Raw genomic sequence first — 15,218 nt, 5'->3', positions numbered from 1 at the left:
CATAGGGCAAAGACAGACCACTTAAGAATGGAGCAATCTTTGGACATTCTAATCAGTTCACATGAATGGCATATCTCCTCCGCGGGGAGGCAAAGGTATGCCACAGCTGCAAGACAATGCCATTTCCCCTTCCCGAACTCTGAATCACATAATCTCATCAAGATTGCTGATGATTATGCCTTTTGGACAATGGAACTGACATCTAGGTGTCAGACCCTTATTCAAGGGACTTGTTATTCCAATCATTGTATCAATAGGACAGGTCCAGCTAGCAGGGCCCTGGGGCTCTCGCCGGACCACTTGACAATAGACCCAGTATAGGGTCACTCATTAATCCTTCATCAACATATGATTGCCTTTGTTTCTCCTGCTGCCGCGCCTCCATCTCCCCCATTGGCTAGCCGGGAGAGACGTCACAGGCGGGGCTCGCGCTCCCATTGGCTGAGGCGCGCGAGCCCCCGGACCACTCCTCCCAGCCTCTGACGTCAGGGACTCTCCTGACCAATCAGGGCGAAGCCGGTCGGGTGGGCGGGAGCGGGAAATTCAAAATGTAAAAAGTATAAAATGTGGATTTTCTTGTATAATGGCATGCTGGTCCTTCTTGCAACTTATTGCGACCATCATCCTGTTTCAGCTGGACCAGAATAAACTGGCCTTTGCTTAGAACTTGGTGAGCTTTTTATTGGAGAATAGGGAAATCTTTTTCTGCTTCTCGCAAGCTCCTCCTTCTGGGGTCTTGTACTGGTCTCCATTTCTAGAGACACCCTCAAATCTTTGATCTCTCTATCAAAAACTGACCAATTTATATATTTGGGTTGAGAAGTTTTAATATCAATGAGCTGAAAAAAAGCATTTGTAAACAATTCATTGTTTAAAATTTCAGTATCTAACAGACAAGGACCTAAATCTTGTTTCATATACCATTTTAGTAGGATGGATTTTTAAAGAAGTATTTTTATATCCAAGTTCATGAAATGTACTAGTAGCACATAACAGCTTCTTGATGTAATTTTATCAACTGGAAATAGAAACAGATGGATACAGGGTACTAGCAAAACGTTATTGGAAATTCTGGCAAAAACATTATCACTGCCTGGCTTTGTATCATGATCTCAGTTGTGTTTGGTAAAAATTGGGAACAGAAAATTATATCTCAAACCAATTGCATTTTAATCTCAGGCCTTTTCACTTGTTTCCATTATGACTGGCTGTCTAGCCATTATCATGTGTGCTCTTAGTTTGTGGTAAATGTCAATCCCTGTGTCCCTTCAAAGTCATACTGAGGGCTGTCTCACCACAATGTTAGGCACTGAATTGGATATGTCTGTGTTTCCAGACAGTTGGAATCTTGAGGTCAGAGTGGTTGGTGTTAAACCATCACAGCTTCTCATCCTGGAACTGTTCACTGCTGTGGTTTTCCATAACATATTTTTGCTGCCTTGACTGGAAACTTGTGTACTTATCACCTGAGATTACTCTAAATAATAATTTCTATTGAAGTAAGGAAGATAAGAAAGAAGTGAACCTCCATATGAAATTCCTTATAAAGTATAATATATTGCAGATCGGTGGTCCTAGGTGTCTATTTTTTTCTCTTGAACTTGTCTGTATTTCTTCCTGTTTTTGGTCATTCCAATTCAAGAACTACTTGAAGATAGTACAAGCAGTATGTGTGTATGTGCAGGTGCACTGTATTTCATTCTGTGGTGTTAGAATAAATCCAATGACTCCAGAATAGTATTTTAATACGCATTCTTGGATCCTGGGATCACATAGTGAAACCATGCTCATCTTGTGGGTTCACTGGTGGAAAATGGAGGTGATCCTCCCTGATTCCCTTTGCTGCCCATCCACGTGCTTCAGAGGACAGGAGGTACATAAAAAATCGTATCATGGGCCAGTTGAGAGATACATAAATCTGAGAAAATCTCCTGTCCTTGGCCTTCTACGTGTGAGAACTTCTGATACATAAAACACTTCCTTTTGCAGAAGAGAACCTCATGAGTTCATCCTCTTGAGTTCATATTAGTCCTATATTGAATGTCTTTTTAGTAATTAGAATTCCCCCTCCCTCGAGCAAAAGTTTTGATGTTATTGAATATCGGGTATAGTCAGCAGGAGATAATTTATTAAAAGGTATTGGGAAAGGGGATAAGGTCCTTATCAAAACTAATTTCACTCCAAAGTGAATTTGTGCAACCTTGAAGTGCTTTGTGGTTTTTTTCTTTTTCTGGTTTACTTTGTTTTACCCTGCATCCTGTAGTACGCATTTGCTTAAAAGACACACCCCAGATCACTCCCATCAATCTTGTGTTGTCCAGTTCTTTGAACGTACAAAATTGATACTTCACCTTTGGTACAAAAGTCTTGTCTGTGCAATACCTGGCTTGTAATCTAAAACACCTATTAATATGTAACTATGACCTATGTCAGGCCTACAATGTACCTCTGTGGAAGAGAACACATAAAAAAATTAAATGAGCGATGAAAGCATAATGGCCAGCATTTTGGAATGTAGACACAGCAGGGGTTTTTACCTTTTGAGGATTCTCAACCACTTCTTTAATTTTGAGAAAGCTCTTTGGGCATCCCTATGGTCATGTGCCCAATGCACAGAAAGCATATGTACACATGTGCATGTTTTGTTTTTAATGGGATGGCTAATTTTCTTTGCATTTACACAGGGTCTCCCCTCTCCTCAAAACATTAACATATATGGACTATACAAAACCTCAAACCGACATTTCCCAAAGCCACCTTGGCAGCAACATATGTTTATAATGGATACTGATGATTTTTACAAAGGAGTGGCCATCACCATCAAAGCATAGGGTACCTCTGTCTCTCTGTCGAAATCTCATCTTTCATTCATTGAAGGTTTTGTTGTCATCCCCTGTAAAACATCAATGTTTGTTTTGGAAAATGGGAACAAGTTCTTTTACAGAATTTATATCTATCTATCTATCTATCTATCTATCTATCTATCTATCTATCTATCTATCTATATATATAGCAGAAATGTAGTTAATAATTTTATCCCCTACATTTGAGGAGTTCCCTTTCTATGTGGGGGAGCATTGAAACATGTGGCATTTTCTTACAAAGGTATACCACGTGATTGTGATGGCCTTTTATTCCCCAAGGGAGTGGATGTATAACCAGGGTGCTCCGCTGGCTGTAACCTACCTGCATTTGTTCTATGCCCATTGTGCTAGTGAACAACATTTATATACAGTCTGGGCACTTTACTTGCACTTTCTATGTGCTTAAGCTTGTTAGTTCTGGTATTTCTGGGCTTTCTGTAGGTACACCCTTCATAAAACTACTGTATTGTGTTTTTTTGGTGAGAGTTATCATAGTGGCCAACTGTATAGTAGTGTAGATTGACACTAGAAAAGTGAAGCCCACTTGCATAGAAATATTGAACATTGTTTTTGACTTTGTAAATATGAACACAGCCCTGGGGCTCTTGTTATTTATTTACTGAGAGTAGTAAAATGTTGCCAGATTCCACAGATGGAAGTTCTAACTAATGTTTTTAGACTCTGAAAAAATGTACTCTTGTGAGAGTTTGAAAGTAATCGAGGGTCTGACATCCACTGGTATGTTCAGTCAATTTCCTGTGTTTTGGGTTTTTTTGTAGCCATGGCCCACCACAATTACCACTCTGTGTGTGTGAACCTATTTATATGCACAATGTTTTGTGAGTGACCTTTAGTGGCTGCTGAAGACCACAGTTGCCATCTGAGATGATACTCTTTCTTTAAACACAGTTTTCTGCCTGTGGATCTACTTTGCTCATTTAAAATCAGAGCCATAAACACTTTACTGAATTGTTCCTTTCTTCTTTTAACAAACAGGTTTCCACCTCAGCGGCACAGTGACCGAGCCTGCAGTGCAGTCAGAGCCAGAAACTGTTTGCAATGTAGCTATCAGCTTTGATCGTTGCAAGATTACCTCAGTGACCTGTAGCTGTGGAAACAAAGACATATTTTACTGTGCTCATGTCGTGGCACTTTCTTTATATCGGATCCGCAAGCCTGATCAGGTCAAACTGCATCTTCCCATTTCAGAGACTCTCTTTCAGATGAACAGAGACCAACTCCAGAAGTTTGTACAGTATTTGATCACAGTGCACCATACAGAAGTTTTGCCAACTGCTCAAAAATTAGCAGATGAAATCCTTTCTCAGAATTCAGAGATCAATCAAGTTCATGGTGAGTTTCTTTCCTCTCTGTTACTCTACCTTCCTTTTTGCCTCAAAGGATACACATGGGTTGAGGCTTCCATCTCATATGTACTTTATTTTTAATTTTATTAGTGAGATTACCTGCTGGCCAAAGTGAAATGTTATGTGTCTGCTTTTGATTTGAAAATTGCATTGTGATACTCTAGGGCTGTTCTGGGAACTATGTGATATTTAAAAGGCAAAAGTAGCTTATCAACTAGGCCTCAATTTTTTGTGCAGTGCCCAGTGAAAATGGAAAAACTGAATAAAAACCCACCTTATCTTGTAACCCGAGAGGACTCAAGGAATCTCTTGGTCCTTCTGGGTGAACTCTGTGGTTAGCATCCAGTGGGAGTTGACCATAGATTCACCCTGAATGACTCCTAGATTCCTAGGGAGAACACATTAATCAAATTTATAAATAATCTAATCCTCAAAAGTTAAACCCTCAAACAGGGAGGGCTGACTATATTCGTTGACCATCTGCCTGAACAGGTACTGGGAACTATGTAATTTATTGCATGTGTTTGAATGTTGTGTTGCTGATAAGGCATCTAGAATGACAGTCTTGCAAAGGCTATTCCAAATTTGTGCCTGAACTCCTTTGCGGAAAGTGATCAAAATAATAAATCCCTAAGCTAGAACCTGGATTCAAACATTAATTTTAGCAAGTGGTTAGATTGATGCAAATAATTTTCTAATATTATAGCATCTGTCAGTGAAAATAGTCACCATGTTGGAAGGCCACCATGTTGTCTCTGTTTTTCATTTGAAGTCGTCATATTCTCTCTAGAGTGCCACCAGGAACTGTGATACTTTCCTACATTACTGTCAGAACATGGGAAGAGGGAGAACTATAAATGCAATAAGAATTGTCTTGATTAATATATTTCACAATACAATCCATAGGGGATTCTATGTTCTGTGAAATCCTTGGTGAAAGTGGTGGGTCCCCTTGGTCTTGGCATCTGAGAGAAGTAGAGAGAGGTACATAGATGAAGCCTTCAGGAATGCTGACAACTTCTCAGCTTTTTTTTTTGGGGGGGGGGGGGTTCTCTGTTGGGCTGGATCTTTGGTATAATCTGTAAGGGCTTGTAGATCATGGTAAACATTCACGATATGTTTGAAACATGAAATACACAATTGTTCATAGTCAATGAATGTTCAACTGTGATGCTAATTTTTTTGCCTAAAATAATAATTATGAGGAATCCTCAGCTTGCTGTTTCTAATAGTCATGAATAGCACATTGAAAATGGCAGTGCTGCTTTGTATGTAGCATTCACATGTATTATATAAGATCTAAATTTTCTGGAACATAAATTTTCGTAGTCAAAGATCTCTTTAAAATCCAATGCTATCTTTATATTCATTACTTCCAAGTGTGAATATTACTGTAGTAACAAAACTGAGGCAGCTACTTCCCTCAGTTTTGTTCCCATACTTTTAAACACATGCACCTAACATTTGGGGGAAGTTGTGTGGAGTTATGGAGGACTGTTACCACCATTATGCTGATGACATGCAGTTCCATTTCTCCTTTACCTCTAATTCCAAGGAAGACATGCTAAACCATTGTCTGGTGTTAGTAAAAGAATGGACAAGAGTGAACAATTTGAAATTTTATCCAGAAAATGTAGAAGTACTGATCAGCTGAAAGGCAGATCAGGGAATAGGGATTCAGCCAGTGCTGTATGAGATTGTACTTCCCTTGAAATTTCAGGTTCACAGTTTGGGTTCAGCTTTGTGTCTGGATCTCCCATTTTCTGCAGTGGCCAGAAGAGCATTTATAGTTTAAATTGGTGCACCAACTGTGCCTGTTTCTGGCGATATTTGATACAGTCATATGACACATGCCTTTGTTCCATCCCATTTGGTTTACTGTAGTGCACCCTGTGTGCAGCTGTGACGAAACAGTTGACCAGAGTTCATCACAGGGAACATAGAGCAGCTTTGTTCCAACTATTTCACTGGCTGTCAGTCCATTCCTGGGCAAATTTCAAAATGTTTGTCATGACTTATATGGCTTGTGGCCAGATTGTCTCAAATGCCGTATTTCCGCAAATGAGGCTGCCTGCTGGCAGGAATGAAAGGTATTGTACTTTTTCTTTTGTTAAATGTGTTTGTTTTCAAAAATGCAGTATTGCTACTTATTAAAGTAAAGGTAAAGGTTTTCCCCTGACGTTTCTAAGCTGAAGAGCCAGCGTTGTCTGTAGACACTTCCAAGGTCATGTGGCCGGCATGACTGCATGGAGCGCCGTTAACTTCCCGCCTATTGATCTACTCACATTTGCATGTTTCCGAACTGCTAGGTTGGCAGGAGCTGGGGCTAACAGCGGGCGCTCATTCTGCTCCCAGGATTTGAGCCTGGCACCTTTTGGTCCGCAAGTTCAGCAGCTCGGTGCTTTAACACACTGTGCCATCAGGGGCCCCTGCTACTCATTATGCTAGCTTAATGTTTTATTGTTTGAAAATTTTAGGATTGATTTAAGGTGTGTACTGTTCTAATGTATGTAGTAACAATAAATAAGCAGTATTAAGTAAAGACCAAGATCTTCAGAATTGTATCACCATGACTGTGCCAACCATTTTATTATAATTCAGCAAGTATTACAACCTAGATTACATTGCTAGTCTCAGTTAGAGTAGACCAATTGACTCAGTGGAATTTACACAATTTATGAGTAACGCCAAAGATTTATTCATTTGCTTGATTGTAATCAATACTAAGAACTAGATTTAAGCCAGGATTGCTGTTATATGTTTTCAGTAATGTTTATCACCACCACCAATGGAACATTTAATCTTTCCTAAATGTTTTCATGGTAATTGTAATTCTTCATGCTTTAGACACTTTGGTGCTTATTTCCATGACTTCTTTTAACATTTTTTTGACAAGTGAACAATTTCCAACTTGAACAAGTTGATATTAACAGCCGCCATATACAGTAGAGTCTCATTTATCCAAGCTAAACGGGCTGGCAGAAGCTTGGATAAGCGAATATCTTGGATAATAAGGAGGGAATTAAGGACAAGCCTATTAAACATCAAATTAGGTTATGATTTTACAAATTAAGCACCAAAACATCATGTTTTACAAGAAATCAACAGAAAAACCCGTTCAATACATGGTAATGTTATGCAGGAATTACTATATTTGCGAATTTAGCACTAAACATTGAACTGGGATATAGGTCAGTGTGGACTCAGATAACCCAGTTCAAAGCAGATATTGTGGGTTAGTCTGCTTTAATATTCTGGGTTATATAGCTGTGTGGAAGAGCCCAGAGGGTCCTTAGGAATCCATAGAAATTAAAAGGCCACCAAAATGGAATCTGGCCCCCAGTATTAAAAAAATTCTAAAAGCAGGACAGTAAATAAAGAACAACACTCTGAAAACAGGAGAAATCCGGACAGGAAACAATCAGAGCCAGCTAACACCTCCCAACGAAGAATGCCCCCAGGGAGGAAGCAACCAGGCTTTGAAGCTGCAAGGCCATTACATGCTAATCAAGGTGGCCAATGGCAAATTCTACACCTGTCTCCAGCAGACAAGAGTTCTTCCTTTCTCCTACCCTGGACATCATTCCACAGATATGTGACCTCACTTACCTCAATTCCAACAGATGTAAAAACCACTGAGGATGCCTGCCATAGATGGGGTTAACCATCAGGAGAGAAAGCTTCTGGAACATGGCCAGGCAGCCCGGAGACCTGGCCTCGAGGAGGCGAAGGCCAGGCTGCGGCTGAGGAGGCGAAGGCCAGGCCACGGCCGCAGAGGTGAAGGCCAGGCCGCAGAGGCAGACCAGGCCACAGCCATGGAGGCAGGCCAGGCCACGGAGGCAGCGGGGACAAAGTAGCGGAAGGAGAGGAAGGTCACGCCTGGGCGGAGGGCACTGTGGGCAGAGGACCAGGAGGGAGGCTCAGGTGCGGCCTTCCTCTCCATCCACTGCTTTGTCCCCACTGCCTCCGCCTATTCTGCCTTCTCCTCTTCCTTTTGGCACCTCTGACCATTACGCGAGCCTGGGAGAAGGAGGCGGGGGTGCATGCGCATGCATGCACACATGTGCGCACGTGGGAGTGGGAAGGTGAGGCGCGCCCGGAGGACATGCCCCCTCCCAACGGAGAGGGGGGAAAAGAAAAAAAGACAAAAAGAAGCTTCCCATTAGCCTTAGGGCACTTGGAGGCGCCCCAACTGCACCCCCAGAGGATGGCACCTTCAGCAACCGTGTAGTTTGCCTGCCGGTTGAACCGCCCCTGAACAGAATATGTACATGGAAAGTGTTATTGAATGGATATCTTTTTAAAAATGTGCCTCCTGTATCAGTGAACTTAATTTTTTTTTACTGAGGCTTATTTTGTGGAGTAGTTTTAGAAAGCCTTTGTTTCTGAGCAGGTTGTAGAAAACCTTCTTGATTGTATGCACAAGTTGAAACTGAACTGTCATTATAGCTTCGAGTTTTGCAATTGAGGGCCGTCCTTTTGAACAGAGGATCTCTTCAATCCCAAAAGAGATAGCAAATTGGAGCACACCCACAACAGAAGCCCTCTCCTCTGCCTGTGTCTTCAGCAATGGAATTGTATATGACTTCTATTGACCAAAACCTCGTAAGCACCACCAACAGGATTCCTCAGAGTGTTCTTTTTGATTTCCTTGCTGCCAACCTGCTCCTGTCGCATCTGCCATTTTTTCACCAAAGGTTTGGAAAATTTCATCATGTTTCGGTTTCCATTACCTTAGATTCACTGGCCCTTGGACATCATAGCATGAGGGTATGCAATCTAATTCTGGAAATCCCTCTTCAAACATGCTATAACAGGAAGCAGAGTCACTGTTGCTCAGAAGACTTATAGCAGTGGTCCCCAAAGTAAGTCCCACATGCTGGATGCAGCCTTCCAAAGTCATTTATCTGCCCTCCACCCTAAATTTTAGATTTAGGGTCACCCTAAGTCCGAAACTACTTGGAAGGCACACAGCAACAAACCTAATTAATTTGACTATTTCATCAGCCAAAATGCAGGCCCACACTTTCCATTGAAATACTGGAAAATCTATGCTAAAATTGTTCTTCATTTTAAATATTTATAGTTTTTTCATTATTTTTAAGCTACAACTAATATATGTTCACTGTGCATAGGAATTCATTCATGTTTTTTCCAGATTATAGCCTGGGCCCCCAACAGTTTGGCGGACTGTGAACCAGCCCTCGACTTAAAAAGTTTGAGGATCCCTGATCTGTGGAGTCTTTCCCTATCTCATCTGCATCAAGGATACATCATTGTATCCAAGAACGGAAGCTTGCATCTCATCTTGGACCCTTAAGATGTAAACTTTTATGTGCAGTAGAAATGTTTTGGGATGGTCACCCTTGGTTCAAATCTTTCCTTGATGCAGAAGGCTAATTGGTCCAACTTGTACCTGAATGATGTATCTTAAAATCAGGCCATCCCACAGGTATTTCCTATGTTACACGGTGGGACCACGTGGGTATTTCCTCTGTATCTTTCCTGTTGGCCTTTGCACTCCTCCTTATGTGTTCACCAAGTGTATGGCTGTGGTAGAGGCTTGACTTTTACAGCAAGGCATTGTTCTCTTTTCCTCCATATGCAACTGGTTACTCGTGCTGCAAACATGCAAGCATCTACTTTCAGACGGTTGCGACTTCTTTGCATCTAAATCAGGAAAATGTTCTTTAAGCATTCTTTCAGAACCCTACTGGCAATCTAGAATGCTGTCTCTGAGTGGCTCTCCACTTTCCTTTGGCTTTCTATTTGATCTTCTTTTTAAAGATACCATTTATCTGTTATACATCTGCCCCAAAAATGCTACCTATCTTACCACAACATCTTTCCAAATGAATTTTAGTGACCATTAGTGTGACCTGTGAACTTGCAGGCAAACAACCTGCTGCCCAAGTGAGATGCCACTTTTCTAGGGCTGTGGCAGTATTAGCTGCTTTCTTGAGAAAAGTTCTTCTGCATGCCATCTATAAAGCTGTTACCTACTTTTAGCATCACTGCTTGAGAGGGCTGTGCTTTTTTCCTGTTGGACATGATATTCCCTCTTTCTACTGATGTATAAGCCTAGCAAAGAAAGCAAATCCAAAAATCTGGGTCAACATCTGCGAGTCAGTGTAACGCACCTTAACTCTTATCAAAACCACCTCCTCTGAGTAGAATAGCGAAAGGCAGAGCTTAGTCCATCCCAGCAGAACCTAAAAGAAGCACTGACACCCCCACTTCCATCTCTACTCTCTTCACTATTGTATCACTTTTGATATCTTGGAATCCCTGGTTAGGAAATGGTGGTAACAGCCAGTATTGACTGTCCTCCTGAGGTCATTTTCCCCTCTATGTGGAATGACCCTCGAGTTGTCTGTGGATCATATCAAAAACCATAATTTTGTCCCCAAACCCTGTCCTTGACTTATATATGAGATTGATTTTTACATAACTATATATGGTAGTTTACTAGTTTCCCACAGAGACCATGAAGACGAAAGATAGATTGCCAATCCGTAACTGTAGTTTTTTGAGTGGTTATCTGTGAACTCATTCAGCCCAACCCATCTCCCCTTGTTGTATCCTGCCTGACCTTAGACCCTTGGCTGTTGCTTCAGGGTCTAGGGAACTGAGGGTTTAGACAGGAAGTGCACTGGTATGGCATGAAGGAAGCGGGTGAGGCTACTGCCAAAACACCCTACATAAGAGCTGTAGAAGATTCTGAATGATGCACTGTGCAGATGACACAATTTGTGTGAGGTCACAGATGACTATTTGCAGAATTTCAGTTATAGGCAAGCAGTGCGCTCCGTGCTTGTAAAAATAATAGTATTTACAACAACTGCATGGTGTATCATTCTGGTTACTACTCATCAAAAGCAATATTGTGGAATTGGAAAAGGTATAGAAAATTATAACTGAAATGATCAGCAACTACTCTGTTCTGTGCTTTTTTGCTTAGAAACCAAGCAAGTGAAAAGATGGTATGATAGAAGCGTGCAAAATTATGCATGGTCTAGAATAGGTGTTAAAAAATACACCTCTAAATTGCTTGCAGCCCTTAGATTCCTCTTTTGTACCCCCGAAAACCATGCATGAATTTTCCTAAACATCACTTTTGCATGACATTTTGGGACGGACTGCAGAATAAAAATGTTATTTGGTCTTACTTGGGGTTGGGATGTGCATCATATGGGGGAAGAATTTGGCCCCTGTCTTCCATTCGGTTGTTCACCTCAGTACAGAGAATAGGGGTATCAAGCCATTTTTCACTCTTATAATATTAGAACTCAGGATCACCCAATGAAGTTGAGTGATAGGAGATTCAGAACATATAAAAGAAGTCACTTATTTACACGTTACATAATTAAACAATGAGAGTTGTTAATCCTAACCAGAACAATTTTTAAACAGAATAAGCAAATTCATGGATATAATAGTCATGATGTATATATTGTCTAAAATCAAAATATGCTTGTGAATACAGTGTTCCCTCAGTACTTCGTGGTTCGCTTTTTGTGAATTTGCTGTTTTGCAGTTTTTCAACAAACTCTAAAAAAAATTCTAAATCATAAAAAATTACAATTTACAGCCTAAGGAAGGGAGGAAGAAGAAGCCGAAGGGAGAGAAAAGGAGCCCAAGCGGCATCAGGAGGAGAAGGAGGTGATTTATCAACACACAATTGGTTGATAAAGACTTAAAATAGTGTACAACTACTAAAATCTATATATATAAAAATGTAATGTATGTTTTATTATGGAGTAAATAACATAACCACTGAACCAAATCACACCAGATTTGCCCACAAAAGACATAGTCATCCAAAACATGTTTTTCAAACAAAAAAACCTAGAAAAATAAAGTCCAAATTAGAGAATGAGGAAAAGACATTTTCCCCCCTAAATGCCAGTTAGAAGGGTATGCCTTGCCCACTTCGTCCCCTATCAACCCACTCAGAAACAATGGAGCTCAGGACTTTTTCACTCAGGCCTCTTCCACACTGCCTATAAAATACAGATTATATTATTTGAACTGGATTATATGGCAGTGTAGACTCAAGACCCTTCCACACACCTGTATAACCCAGAATGCCAAGGCAGATAATCCACACTATCTGCTTTGAACTGGATTATCTTGAGTCCACACTGCCATATAACCCAGTTCAATGTGGATTTTATACAACTGTGTAGAAGGGGCCTCATATAATCCAGTTCTAAGCAGATAATATAAGATTATAAATATAATATATAATAATTACTGTGGTATAATAATACAGAACAATACAGAGCAACACTCTGAAAACAGGGAAATTCCAGAAAGGAAACAATCAGCTAACACCTCCCAACAAAGGATTCACCCAGGCAGGAAGCAGGCAGGCTTTGAAGCTGCAAGGCCATTAAATGCTAATCAAGGTGGCTAATTGCAGCATTCATACTTGCTGCACCGAGACTATTAATTGCTATTCAACCTAGCCAACCAAGAATCCCACAAGGTAGAAAGCAGCCAAGCTTGCAAGCAGCAAGGCTATTCAGTGCTGTTCAGCCTGGCCAACCAAGATTTCCCCTAGATAGAAAACCCCTAGGCTTTGAAGCCATGAGGCTATTCTGTCCCATTCAACCTGGCCAACGAAGAATGGCCCTATGTAGAAAGCAGCCAGGCTTTGAAGCAGCAAGGCTATTCAGTGCAATTCAACCTAGCCAAGCGAGATTTTCCCCTAGATAGAAAACCCTCAGGTTTTGAAGCCATGAGGCTACTTCCTCCCATTCAACTTGGCCAACAAAGGATGCCCCTATGTAGAAAGCAGCCAGGCTTGCAAGCAGCAAGGCTATTCAGTGCTGTTCAACCTGGCCAACCAAGATTTCCCCTAGAGAGAAAACCCTCAGGTTTTGAAGCCATGAGGCTACTCTGTCCCATTCAACCTGCCCAAGGAAGGATGTCCTTATATAGAAAGAGGCCAGGCTTTGAAGCAGCGAGGCTATTCAGAGCAATTCAGATTGGCCATAAAACCATTCCCCAGAACGCAAGTACCCAACCTTCCAAGCAGCAATCCTATTCCATTGTATTCCAGCTCACCAAATAAGGATTCACATAAGAAGAAAATGGCCAGGCTTTGAGGCTGCAAGGCTATTCACTGCTATTCCACCTGGTCAACAAATGATTCCCATAAAGCCACAGCAGTGCGTGGCCGGGCACAGTTAGTAATATATAAATATATAGCATCCCTACTTTGTGGTTTTCACTTATTGCGGGTGGTCCTGGAACCTAACCCTCGCGATAAGTGAGGGAACACTGTACGAGTTACTGAACATACAATTTAGTCAGTACTATTTATTTTTGTGTTCTCCTTGGGCTTTCCCATAGGCATCTTGCGATCATTTTGGGAACACAATATTAAACTAGATTATAAAGACTTGGACAAAAATAGGAAGACTCTGGAGAAAATCCCCTGCTTTTTTCCCCAAATTCTATTTTTCAGTTTTTCCAGTGGAGGAAATATGAGACTTTGGGGAATATAGAAAAGGAGTGAAAAGTCATTCTTCTTTGAAATGAGTAAAATGCTTTTCAATATTAGATTTGACTAAGTTAAAATATAAGAGACCAAAGGATTAATATTTGTAATGTAAGTCAGCAGAATTAGAGAATAATGTTTCTGTCTACATTATACTGGGGTGAGAAACGTGCAACTTACAGATTGCAGCTTCCTTTAGGATCCCCCCTTTAAAAAAACAAGCATGTTTTTAAAGCATCCCCACTTTTGGGATTCCTTTGGACAATTTTAGGCCCATTAAACCATTATTTAACAAAGAAGTGAACCAGAAGTTGACTTCCAGTTTACATTTTTTGCTGAAAATAAAAAGCAGCCTCTGTGAGCCTAAAATGTCCCATGGAGGTCAAAAAGCATAGTAAAATTGCTAACACAGCCAGTAGGGTGTATATATTTTTAAAATGTGTGGATGGGAAAGAGGCCCTCCAGGGAGCTACATAGGGCAGTACAGTTGCCAATGTCTTGAAGTTGCCAATTTCCACATAACCAACACTGAAGTTCATCATTCTGCTTCTATAAGTGCAGCAGTATTTAAGATGGGAGAATACAACATTGCATATGATGATAAAGCAGTATTGAAAAGTTCAATGTTTTCAGTGTTGAGTCAAACCTCCCTTCCAAATATTCTGTTGCTATAATCCTTAAGGCTGCTTTCATGAGTATGTTTCTATCTAGAATTATATAGTTCAGTTCAGTTGTTGGAGCTTTATTTACTTTTTCTCTTATTCAGAAGTGTCAAAAAGTAAGGTACATTGATTAGATAACTTTGATTAGGCTACAGCAGTTTACAGGTCTATTTATTATAGTGTGTATTCCTAATTTTGCTTGTACAAACCTATGGCATTTATGTTCTTTTAATTTTATGCCAAGTTATAAGTGAGGTCCTTTATATTGAAAACATTAAAATGTGTTTAGATTTGAAAGAAAATAACACAAGTAATACGTGTGTTTTGTACCCCCTTCAAATAATATTTCTTGGGTAAAAATCAGGAAAAGGTTATTTTTTATGATTTTATGGCAGTTCTCTAGACAGAATAGTTTATTTGTATGTTCTCAGATATAGGGAAATATTTCAAACAGAGTACACTACCAGGTTTTAAGCAGAGATCTTTTAAAAGCCTTTAACTGAATGCTACAGAATGAAACTGGTTTCTTCAGTGAATGAAACATGTACTTGAATAGTGAGAAATGTTCCCTGTCTGATCAGTACATATTGGGCTGTTATTTATGTTGAGTTTTACTTACTGCCACATGCTCTGAGGTTATGTAAAAGCAGATTAATTTTAGTACACTTCTATACTCATCTCCTATGCTATCAAAACAGTGTGTGCTGAATTCTGCTTGTATCATCAGCTTGTGTTCTACAGTCTTAATGAATAGTGCCAGCAGTTACAAATTGGCATGTATAGCAGCAGGTTGCTTTAAGAGTCACCCCTAATCATA

The 15,218-nt window shown here is 40.4% G+C and overlaps 1 protein-coding gene across 1 annotated transcript in view; it reads left to right on the top strand.

Annotated features, from left to right (window-relative positions):
• zswim6 (zinc finger SWIM-type containing 6) overlaps nucleotides 1–15,218 on the top strand; it is a 106,184-nt gene that overhangs the window by 43,569 nt on the left and 47,397 nt on the right. The window contains exon 2 of the mRNA XM_008102861.3: nucleotides 3,861–4,217. Within this exon, the coding sequence (XP_008101068.2) occupies nucleotides 3,861–4,217 (357 nt within the window). The remainder of the gene's footprint in view (nucleotides 1–3,860; nucleotides 4,218–15,218) is intronic.

The sequence above is a fragment of the Anolis carolinensis genome, chromosome 2, assembly GCF_035594765.1.
Source record: "Anolis carolinensis isolate JA03-04 chromosome 2, rAnoCar3.1.pri, whole genome shotgun sequence".
In the NCBI taxonomy this organism is placed as follows: Eukaryota; Metazoa; Chordata; class Lepidosauria; order Squamata; family Dactyloidae; genus Anolis; species Anolis carolinensis.
This window is presented reverse-complemented; position numbering and strand designations above follow the sequence as displayed.